Source organism: Oncorhynchus keta, chromosome 14, assembly GCF_023373465.1.
Source record: "Oncorhynchus keta strain PuntledgeMale-10-30-2019 chromosome 14, Oket_V2, whole genome shotgun sequence".
Taxonomy (NCBI): domain Eukaryota; kingdom Metazoa; phylum Chordata; class Actinopteri; order Salmoniformes; family Salmonidae; genus Oncorhynchus; species Oncorhynchus keta.
The window spans coordinates 43,318,916-43,330,607 of record NC_068434.1 but is presented as its reverse complement, the minus strand read 5'-3'; the positions used below and the strand labels follow the sequence as shown (position 1 = coordinate 43,330,607).

The 11,692-nt window shown below is 39.8% G+C and overlaps 1 protein-coding gene across 2 annotated transcripts; it reads left to right on the top strand.

Annotated features, from left to right (window-relative positions):
- The first annotated feature begins 4,163 nt into the window (after positions 1–4,163).
- On the top strand, positions 4,164–9,627 carry LOC118393481 (zinc finger protein 367-like). 2 transcript variants are annotated; one of them, XR_008064091.1, is made up of 6 exons: positions 4,164–4,847; positions 5,750–5,900; positions 6,400–6,519; positions 6,656–6,794; positions 6,905–7,590; positions 7,633–9,627. XR_008064091.1 is itself a non-coding variant. In XM_035786176.2 (5 exons), exons 1-5 carry the CDS (start codon positions 4,530–4,532, stop codon positions 7,155–7,157), a joined length of 981 nt encoding a protein of 326 aa, XP_035642069.1. In that variant the 5' UTR covers positions 4,164–4,529; the 3' UTR covers positions 7,158–9,627. The 2 variants fall into 2 exon arrangements, 1 of the variants encoding a protein (XP_035642069.1); XM_035786176.2 differs by having other exon boundaries at positions 6,905–9,627.
- The last annotated feature ends 2,065 nt before the right edge of the window (positions 9,628–11,692 follow it).

Genomic DNA, 11,692 nt, shown 5'->3' with positions numbered 1-11,692 from the left:
CATTGTCTTTGATCATTTTTGGAGACATCCTGCTCATGTGCTACCACAGCAGCCAAATTCATTTTCAGTTTATGGACACCCCTCGCAAGCACCATTCACTATTCACCATTTTCAAGCTTTATACTTTTAATCTTGTATACTTTGTGCTACATTAGGGCCACTGAGAACAGTAGCTTGATGGTGATTGATGACCACAGGATAGTCAATTATTCATGTTCATAGTGTGTGCTGTGGTGAATTATCTGAATGTTCAGTCTGCAGCTGTGTATCTTCGAACTCACCACTGGGGGACATATAATGTAGAAAACCGCTAACTAACTGGTTAGACTAAGTGTGTGAAGGACAAGAGACCAACGTCAGTGGTGTGCAGTAGATCACCTGCAGGGTGTCATCGAACGGTGGCGATTTAACATGTTGAATCAGAACATTACTGCCAATATTCTGAGGATGCACATCCACTGTGCAAGGCCTGTGTTAGTGTTGGTCTGTTGTGTCCTTCAGAAGAACAAAGACAAGACAAGCCATCTGCAACAGTACATCTATTGTCACAGGACTTATTGAACATTGCCTTCAGTGCTTCCAGAGGAACACAAGAGAGGAGGAGAAATAACACCCAAATGTGTTAGAATATATATATTTTTAAATGTAAGTGCAACCCATTTCACCAGGAGCCAAATGCAAACAAAAGGAATACCTTGGTAGTCTTGGTAATAAAAAAATAATCTCCCCACAGCTAAAGCAGGGAAGTCCTCAGGGTGATCTGGGTTTGGGGCTAGGACATAAGCCTGGAGAGAAGCACAACAGGACATATGAACATGAGTGGTGTTAGGGGATAGGATTATAATACATGTACAGTACTTTTCATGCTCCTAGAAAGAAGTTTCTTCACCTCACAAAATGGTCCCCACAAAATGTGTTATGGTTGTCTAAAAATAATTTTGTCTGTTTTTTACCAAGACATTTTCAAAAACCCTTGCCTTTGGTGTTCACTTAATAGATCTGCTCTGCTCTGTATAAAACTAATATAAAAAGCCTCTGCCCATATATTGTTGGTTTCCAGCATATTTTCTAAAGGATAGGATACCTACCCTCTGAGTCTTCTCTGCTCTCACGGTGACTAGTCGTCGTCCCTTCGACTGGGGTGCTGCAGGCTGCCAAAGTTTAACTCCAGACAGGAAGTGATATCACTGGCAGACCTGCACAGACTGGAGAAGTGGCTGTCCTCTTCCTCAACAGACTCCGCCTTTGTGTTCTAGTGGAAAAAAATGCCAAATATTAGCAACAATAGAAGCACATCAAACTTAAACACAAATAAATGCCTAATTGTTTATCCATTTATGGTCCTGCCAAGGGTCAATCTCTGCAGCACTAATCTGAATCACTCACCTCAATGCGTTTGGACTTTATGCCTTGGAGGGCACCGTGCTGTCCAGTTTACGGAGGTTAAACTCCCCCTTGGGGCGACTCAGCTTCTGCAGGGCCTTCCACTCGTCCAGAGACACTTCTCCCTCTGTCTCTGATGGTCTGTGATGAATGGGAGGGATGTGTAATACACACATTACCAGTACTAAAAATATAACTATATACCTGTTGCACTATGCATCTTCCCAGTATCAATCAATGTTATTACCCCCAGAAATTGTTGAGTGCATTTGTTGTATTCACTGGTTCCCCCCATCTATCGTGTGTGTGTTGGTTATCCTATCCTCGTCGGGACCTAAATCCCCAATTGTCCCCACAAGGATAGTCAAACAAGGAAAACTCTCCCTCATGGGGACATTTCAAAGACTATTTTAAGCTTAGGGGTTAGGTTTAGGGTTAGTGTTACCATTATGTTTAGAATTAGGATAAGGGGTTACGGGTTATGGTAAGTTTAAGGGTTAGGGAAAATAGGATTTTAAATATAAATTAATTGTAGGTCCCCATAAGGATACAAGAACATAATGTGTGTGTGTGTTTTGGTTTTGCTATCCCTGTGGGGACCAAAAGCCCTCACAAGGATGGTAAAACAAGGACATTTTGGAAAAGTGGAGATATTTTACCGGACCCCACAAGGAAAAAGTATATTTAAGGCCTATGGGTTAGGTTTAGGGTTAGGCTTACAATTAGGGTTACAATTAAGTTTAGATGTAGGGTTATGAGTAAGGGTTACATTTTGTTTTAGGGTTTGGGGATAAGATTAGGTTTAGCGAAAATAGGATTTTGATTGGGATGAAATGTTATGGTACCCACAAGGATAGTGAAACAAATGTGTGTGTTTATGGTGTGTGGTGACTCAGGTGGGAGGTGGGATTCTCAGGTGGGATTCCAACTGCATCAGGAGTCATGTCCATCACTACAGAGGAGACAGTAACCAGGCTAAATCATCAATCGCCAATGCTTAGCCTAGCCTACATAGGCTATATGGAGGCCACACAATTAGCAAGACACCCCCAATAAATTAGTGGTTCTGCAGTTCCTGCAAGAGGAAGGCATTGATGCTATGGACTGCCCGTTCCCCAGACCTGAATCCAATTGAGCACATCTGGGACATCATGTCTCGCTCCATCCACCAACGCCACGTTGCACCACAGACTGTCCAGGAGTTGGCGGATGCTTTAGTCCAGGTCTGGGAGGAGATCCCTCAGGAGACCATCCACCACCTCATCCGGAGCATGCCCAGGCGTTGTAGGTCATACAGGCACGTGGAGGCCACACACACTACTGAGCCTCATTTTGACTTGTTTTAAGGACATTACATCTAAGTTGGATCAGCCTGTAGTGTGGTTTTCCACTTTAATTTTGAGTGCAAATCCAGACCTCCATGGGTTGATACATTTGATTTCCATTGATAATTTTTGTAATTTTGTTGTCAGCACATTCAAAGAATGTAAAGAAAAAATTATTTAATAAGAATATTTCATTCATTCAGATCTAGGATGTGTTATTTTAGTGTTCCCTTTATTTTTTTGAGCAGTGTACTTTAAAACGTACCTTTTTCTCTCAGCTGTCAAGGGGGTGCCACTAAATACATGTGACCACGTGGTGAGGGAGGCTCCCACCAGGCGAGTGAAGAGCCCAGACACAATCTCACCTGTTTAGAAAGCCCTGACACAATCTCACCTGTTTAGAAAGCCCTGACACAACCTCACCTGTTTAGAAAGCCCTGACAAAATCTCACCTGTTTAGAAAGCCCTGACACAATCTCACCTGTTTAGAAAGCCCTGACACAATCTCACCTGTTTAGAAAGCCCTGACACAATCTCACCTGTTTAGAAAGCCCTGACACAATCTAACCTGTTTCAGAAAGAGTTTCTATTAAAATAAATGCCATACAACCTATGTTCACAATTTATGCTTACATTTTGCTCATATTTCATCACAAAAAAAACATATTATGCATGGGATCCGATGTGAGGAGGCACATCAACCAGAAGGGGAAAAGGAGGCAACACACACTGTCTGTTGAACTTTATTTCCTTTACACATGTCGGCCTACATGTCCGCACATATCCCATAAGAGCCATGTGCATATGCACAGAGTAAAGCAATGAATCTGTTTTCATTATCGTTTTAAAAACGTTACAATGCCAGTCTTACATTGGACAAACAGTCCTCTGATAAACAACAGGTTCATTTAATTTAATAGTCCTAATGTAATAATATAGTAATAATTGTATAGTGTAGGACTATTCTACTAGGCATAGGTTAAATGACTGACTGCAACCTTTTTTCAGTTTCATTTCCTCTCTGGTGTCTTGATTATGTCTACCTACGTAACTTTGGCGCCTTTGACTCACCCGTTCCCTTTAAATCGTTCCAAAAAATGTAATAATATAAACATAGGCTACTTTATGCGTGGGAGAGGCTTCTGATCCGAAGCGGTCCAATCCCAGTCCACTGTAAAATTAACCGCCCTTCATTGCTATTGGTTTAAGGATCTCAGTGTCTGGAGCGGTTTTATGCGTTATGCACATTGGTTCAATCTGCTGTCAATCTGTAAAGGCGCGCTCTAGAACGGTTCAAACATTCATTGGATAAAAAGTAGCAACCAATGAGCTTACTTTGAAAGTTCTGATGATGACCATTGGTTACTGTGTTGCTCTCGTTCGGATTTACCTCATGCTTTGACCCTTGTAATAGGTTATTTCCCATACATGATGTGGTAGGAGGATTTAATTTACCTTCAACTGATTTGTCAAATGAACCGCCCAGGCGCGATTTGCAACGCGGGAAAGACTTCCAGAAGTAGGAGCTGTATCCACATTGACCTTGTGAACATCGGACTTTCTATTTCTGTAAATTCATGAATATTTGTGAAATTTTTAATAAGGAATTGTGGCGCGGTTTTCTACATCGCTGGAAATGAAGAATATTTTCACTCCTGATTGAGTAGCTGAATTTGGTGGGACACTTTCAGTCGTATAGCTGCCTAACCCAACTTCTGTTAGAAGGCTATTTTGCTAACGTTAAGCTACTTGATAAAAACGCGTTTAGCCTATCTTTGGATGACAACGTGATTCCTGAACACCATTGTGATACAATTTGAGATGTTATCAGTTTTGAACAAATCGGTCTTCATCTCAGCGATGGCCGAGAACAAGCACCCTCAAGTCATTTTTTGCAGCGACTCCCCAAAGAGGGTCCTGGTGTCTGTGATCAAGACCACCCCAATCAAGCGCAGGAAGAGCGGGTCCCTGATGCCGACCAGCCCTGGATTCAGCGACTTCATGGGGTGCCCGTGGGGGTGGGGGGAGAACGCCCATAATGTGAGTCTGAGCCCTGGCTCGGTGAACGGGGCTGCCTCACCTACCGGGACCAACACCGCCAGCGAGGCTGACCTGGCTGCCTCCTCTGACCAGTTTAAGGTAGGATAAGTTGGAAGTTGTTGTTCATGTTGTTTACCCTAATAACGTTGTGTTGAAGTTGAAATCATATCTAGTAGGCTAGGATAGTTTTACTGACTAGAAAGTAGCCTATACATATAGCCTACTTAGACGTTGCATTAATTGTTTGTCTGTTAGTACACCGTAATAAATGCTTGAGCATTTGCATGTAACTTTCAGTTGTTTGTTGTAGTTAATCTTTTTGCAATGAATGATTGGTTACATTGTTTCAACTTGACAATATAGATGATCATGTTACATTCATCGGAAAGGCCAGATACAAATTAACTTTAGGCTACACTGAATAATTGAATGACGCAAAAAGAGAAATGTAATCTAAATCATTGTCGTTTTTTTAAAATGAAACGGCAACTAGGAAAAGTGTGTTTTAAAAAAACGCCCGCGCTCACGGTGTGACATGATGAATTTTAAAACCCAGTCACTTCCTACAGTAACATCTGTCACACGTGATGTCATCTCGCGCGGCAAAAAAAAAATGTTACCGGATGTGCATGGAATGAATGAATACATGCACCTTGCTACAATGTTTAACTGCTTGTGGCCCTGGCACCATTCATTTATACCAGACAAACAAATATCCCTATTTGACAATGATCATCAAGTTGATTTATATAATGTGTGGCAGCAATGATTTGAAGTTGGAATTAGACATTGAGGGAACTTTTGCTTTGAATGAAGCTGTTCATAAAGCATCGGTATAAGACGACATAACAACTAGTTACTGTTTTAGTAAAACAAACATTGTTACTGGAATAATGCTGCATTCCAAACTGAAAGTATGATGTTGTAAGCCAACATGAACTATTCAGAAAGTAAAGAAAGATGCATTTGTTCATTTAAACTGTAGTTAACTTTGTTTCCAGGACGGTATTCGGCGTGGCCGCCCGCGTGCTGACACTGTCCGTGAGTTGATCAACGAGGGGGAGAGCTCCTCCAGTCGCATCCGCTGCAACATCTGCAATCGTGTGTTCCCCAGAGAGAAGTCCCTACAGGCCCATAAGAGAACACACACAGGTGAGAGCAGAGCACAGATGGCCCTGACACACGGACACCCAGCCTACCAGGACACTATGCTGTTCCCTGTGTTGCAACCTGCATTTGGGGCAACACCAAGACTCCAGCCACCCAAGTCATCGACTGTTCCTTTGGCTACCACCCGGCAAGCGGTACAGATGCACCAAGTCTGGAACAAACAGGACCCTGAACAGCTTCTATCCCCAAGCCATAAGACTGCTAAATAGTTAGTTAAATGGTTAACCAAATAGCTACCCGGACTCTCTGCATTGACCCTGCACATCGACTATGTACTGGAACCTCGTGTTTATAGCCAAGTTACTCATTGTGTTTATTCTTTGTGTTAATATTTTTCTATGATTTCTAAACGATTCTCTCTGCATTGTAGGGAAGGGCCCATAAGTAAGCATTTCACTGTTAGTCTACACCTGTTGTTTACGAAGCATGTGACAAATAGCATGTGGTTTAAGTTCAACTCCCCGTCTGTGTTGTCTCTCAGGGGAGAGGCCATACCCGTGTGACTACCCTGACTGTGGCAAGGCTTTTGTCCAGAGTGGCCAGCTAAAGACCCACCAGCGCCTGCACACTGGAGAGAAGCCCTTTGTCTGCTCCGAGAAAGGTGAGCACACAACTAGATCGTCACTTTTGTCCCTTCACATAGGTGGTACCTTGAGACCTTTCATATAGATGGGATGGAGAATCTACCAAATGGAAAAGCATTGACACTAACTCGGATGTTACTGTTATCTCCGCAGCCTGTGGCAGTCGCTTTACCCACGCTAACCGGCACTGCCCAAAGCACCCGTATGCCCGATTGAAGAGAGAGGACCCCAAAGAGGGACCAGGCAAGGCCCAGTCTGTGGACAATAAGGCTGTGGCAGAGTGGCTGGCAAAGTGGGTGGCTCTGTAGGGAGGAAAGGCAGATCAGACGTATAGTGAAAACTCACCCTATTCTGCACACCCCAATACTCACCATATCCCCCCTTGTCTCTATGTTGTGGCAGGTACTGGCAGACCCGTGAGCAGCGTGCCCCTGTGCCCACCAAAGGGAAAATCCAGGGAAAGGGTGGGGTGGAGGACCAGGAGCAGCAGGACCCCCGGGAGTTTCTCCAATCAGACGAGGAAGAAGAGGAGGATCCAATGGAGGAAGAGAAGGGCAACGGGGGTGGGGCTGCCAGACGGCGTCTCCAAGAGCAACGGGAGCGTCTTCATGGTGCCCTGGCGCTCATTGAGCTGGCTAATAACCTGTCTGCCTAAATCCCCGCCCACATCCCAGTCCTGAAACCTTTCCCAGTCAATCCCCTTCTGCCTCCCTACGCAGTATGCTTGGGATAGAAGTTTGCCTGAAGGGAAAAACATCTAGGATAAGCTTACCCTCCCCAAATACTTAACCATTAATGGGGGGGTGGGGGGCTAAGCTGACCTTAGATTAGTATGTGGAGGGAACTCCTCCACCTGCAGTGTGGGGCAGGCACAAACTTAAAGCACCTTATCCAGCTTCCAATATAACCTTATTGGGCTGCTATGATTGTAGATGTCATTATTTGATGAATGTTTTACTCTCCTCTGCTTTCTAAAGAAAGGAGGAGAGAGGAGCTTTGAATGTTTTATTGTTTTGTTTTGTTTGCACTTTGGTGGTAACGAGTTATTTGCTGTCTTTTACTTCGGAACTTAAGCATATTGTGTGCTTGTGATTGTGTGAAGCATATTGTGTGCTTGTGATTGTGTGAAGCATATTGTGTGCTTGTGATTGTGTGAAGCATATTGTGTGCTTGTGATTGTGTGTCTATTCATATAATGGATGTATATGTGGATTTAGCTCAGATGGAAGGAGTGGTACAGGGTGCGTTCAGACGTAGGATGACTTAGGTTTATCTAAATACTCTGATCTGGACTGTGACAGGATACAGTAGGTGAAAAAGAAATGCTGTGGAAGCCTATCAGGGGATTTTGCTTCTACCTGTCTAGTTCTTTCAGATCAGTGCAGATGAAGGAGAGTAGATGAGGGGAGAAAGTCACTGTAGAGACTTTTAGGATGCAACCCACTGTTAGAAGAGGTGGTCATTGCAAGTCCACTCTATAGAGTAGTAGCTAGGCACAAGCTTTCACAAGAATCCAAGCTCTTGACACCTTCACCTGTCAAACAAATCCCACCCAGACCTGTAGCTCTAACCCAGGGGAGGGACAACTCGGGTCCTGGAGAGCCGCAGAGTGAGCAGATTTAGCTCCAATCTCAGCTCTTAACAAACCTGATCCAAATGTTCATCTTATCGTGGCAGTTTAGACCACAATCAGTCGACCCGGGTGTGTTAGAGCTAAGGCTGTGCAGGCATTGACGGTCCCTGCTCTAACCAAATCACATCTCCGGACAGAAGGAAGAGAAAGACATGCAGAGCCAGGATATGTAAAGTCAGGAGTGCTGCCATCTTTTATATTAAAAGATGCTGGCTGATTGGAGATACGGACGTGGTAGCGTTCATTGGTGGTGTACGTACAAGCCTTCTTTGCAATCAACGCTTCCATAGGTATTTATTTCATCATGTTTATTTGACCTTATTGACGACAACGATTTGCTATCACAAGCTTTCTCTGAGTACGGACATACTGAATAATTCCACTGAGCAGTATTGATCATGTCCCTCCTCGGTCATTTAGTATATCCATGTCAAGTAATAGCAATTAGAATGTCACACCCCTTTGCAGCAGAACTAGTATCTGTCTGCTATTAAGTTTTGCCTTTATGGATTAAGTTTTCAATGTAACGTTTCCACTTATCAGACCGGTCTAGAGAAATGTCTAGAGGATGTAATGATTTCTTGGCGTTGGCGTTTTATTATTTGTTAGCAACACTACGTCTTTTAACATTGTGTAAAGGTTTTATGATCAACGGTCAATTGTTTTTAAATATATGTTTTGGTTGTTTGATTAGGTTTGTGCTTCTTGCAATACCCAGATCCTTTATTGGCCATATGTGATTCAATATGTTATATCCCACTGGGACACAAACTGGTTGAATCAATGTTGTTTCCACAGCATTTCGATTTTTTTTTAAATGCAATGTTATGACGTTAAATCAATTTGGAAAACTGTTTGGATTTACAAGAAGTCATCAACATTAAGGAATTTTGGTTTGTATTTTTTTCACCCAACTTTTAACCAATGACATGGTAAAAAATTGTTTTTTAAGATTTCACATTGAATTCACTTTACTTTACAATTCAAACAAATGTAAATAAAACTAGACGTTGAATGGACCACACTGTCCAGTGTGATAACGTGTCCTATACATCTTTTGATGGAGTACAGGCTAAGCTGGACAACAGTTATTATTTGATAGTCAAAGCACCAAATGATGTATTATTATACCCAAGTATAATGTGTATATCTTGTTTTTCTAACTCATTGTTTATTATTTGGTTTCAAAATGTTTCGTCAGTTAATATATTCCCTAACTTGTTTGTTAGAAAAAGAGAAGGAGAAAAATGACTGCACACAATCTATAGTACAAGAGCTTGAAGTTCATGTGTAGATGATTGTGAAATTCACTTTCTCTCCCACCGTGTTAAACAGACCATAGTCAGAATTGGTGTGTTTTAGGCCTTGATAGGAAATGTTCTGACTTGCTCTGTGGAGATGACATTGTTGGTGTTTAAAGACGAGATTCTCTTTATAGGCAGTCCACTGTTGGTACTAGTTGGTCTTCAATAAACACCATCATTGATCATGGTCTAGGAGCTAGTTTCATTTCTTCACGTTTATAGTTAGGTTCATTGATTATTGAGAGCTGCATCACTAAACTGTAGTTTAGTTCTCATTGAACATACAGCTCTATACAGTACACTACAGTATGTCTTTCAGTCACACACATTGGTTTCAAGAGGTGGTTAGTAACTACTAGTGGTCATTGCTATTTACATGTGTAATAATACATATAGTATTGCTATTTATATGTGTAATAATACATATAATATTTCTATTTGCATGTGTAATAATACATATAGTATTGCTATTTACATGTGCAATAATACATATAGTATTGCTATTTGCATGTGTAATGATACATATAGTATTGCTATTTGCATGTGCAATAATACATATAGTATTGCTATTTGCATGTGCAATAATACATATAGTATTGCTATTTGCATGTGCAATAATACACATAGTATTGCTATTTACATGTGCAATAATACATATAGTATTGCTATTTGCATGTGTAATAATAATAATACATATAGTATTGCTATTTGCATGTGCAATAATACATATAGTATTGCTATTTGCATGTGTAATAATACATATAGTATTGCTATTTGCATGTGCAATAATACATATAGTATTGCTATTTGCATGTGCAATAATACATAGTATTGCTATTTGCATGTGCAATAATACATATAGTATTGCTATTTGCATGTGCAATAATACATATAGTATTGCTATTTACATGTGCAATAATACATATAGCATTGCTATTTGCATGTGTAATAATACATATAGTATTGCTATTTGCATGTGTAATAATACATATAGTATTGTTATTTGCATGTGTAATAATACATATAGTATTGCTATTTGCATGTGTAATAATACATATAGTATTGCTATTTGCATGTGTAATAATACATATAGTATTGCTATTTGCATGTGTAATAATACACATAGTATTGCTATTTGCATGTGTAATAATACATATAGTATTGCTATTTACATGTGCAATAATACATATAGTATTGCTATTTGCATGTGTAATGATACATATAGTATTGCTATTTGCATGTGCAATAATACATATAGTATTGCTATTTGCATGTGCAATAATACATATAGTATTGCTATTTGCATGTGCAATAATACACATAGTATTGCTATTTGCATGTGCAATAATACATATAGTATTGCTATTTGCATGTGCAATAATACATATAGTATTGCTATTTACATGTGCAATAATACATATAGCATTGCTATTTGCATGTGTAATAATACATATAGTATTGCTATTTGCATGTGTAATAATACATATATTATTGTTATTTGCATGTGTAGTAATACATATAGCATTGCTATTTGCATGTGTAGTAATACATATAGCATTGCTATTTGCATGTGTAGTAATACATATAGTATTGCTATTTGCATGTGCAATAATACATATAGTATTGTTATTTGCATGTGTAATAATATATATAGTATTGCTATTTGCATGTGTAATAATACATATAGTATTGCTATTTGCATGTGCAATAATACATATAGCATTGCTATTTGCATGTGTAATAATACATATAGTATTGCTATTTGCATGTGTAATAATACATATAGTATTGCTATTTGCATGTGTAATAATACATATAGTATTGCTATTTACATGTGTAATAATACATATAGTATTGCTATTTACGTGTGTAATAACACCTATAGTATTGCTATTTACATGTGTAATAATACATATAGTATTGCTATTTACATGTGTAATAATACATATAGTATTGCTATTTGCATGTGCAATAATACATATAGTATTGCTATTTACATGTGTAATAATACATATAGTATTGCTATTTACGTGTGTAATAACACCTATAGTATAGCTAAACCCTTGACAAGACAATTGAATTGCAAGTTTCAACTTGCAACACAAAATAATGAACATTGGTCAAAATATGATTATAATTTAACATAATGATCATTTAAGTCTACAAAATGTTATAACTTTTGCTCCACTATGGAGCCGATACCAAAGGCAGTGTTTACTGCTTACAGTACAGAAAAATCACAGGTTTATTCAC

Coding starts and splice junctions, on each gene's coding strand:
- LOC118393481 (XM_035786176.2), top strand. CDS start 4,530: ATGTTATCAGTTTTGAACAAATCGGTCTTCATCTCAGCGATGGCCGAG. Junction 4,848..5,749: donor CCTCCTCTGACCAGTTTAAG/GTAGGATAAGTT, acceptor CTTTGTTTCCAG/GACGGTATTCGGCGTGGCCG. Junction 6,520..6,655: donor CTTTGTCTGCTCCGAGAAAG/GTGAGCACACAA, acceptor TTATCTCCGCAG/CCTGTGGCAGTCGCTTTACC.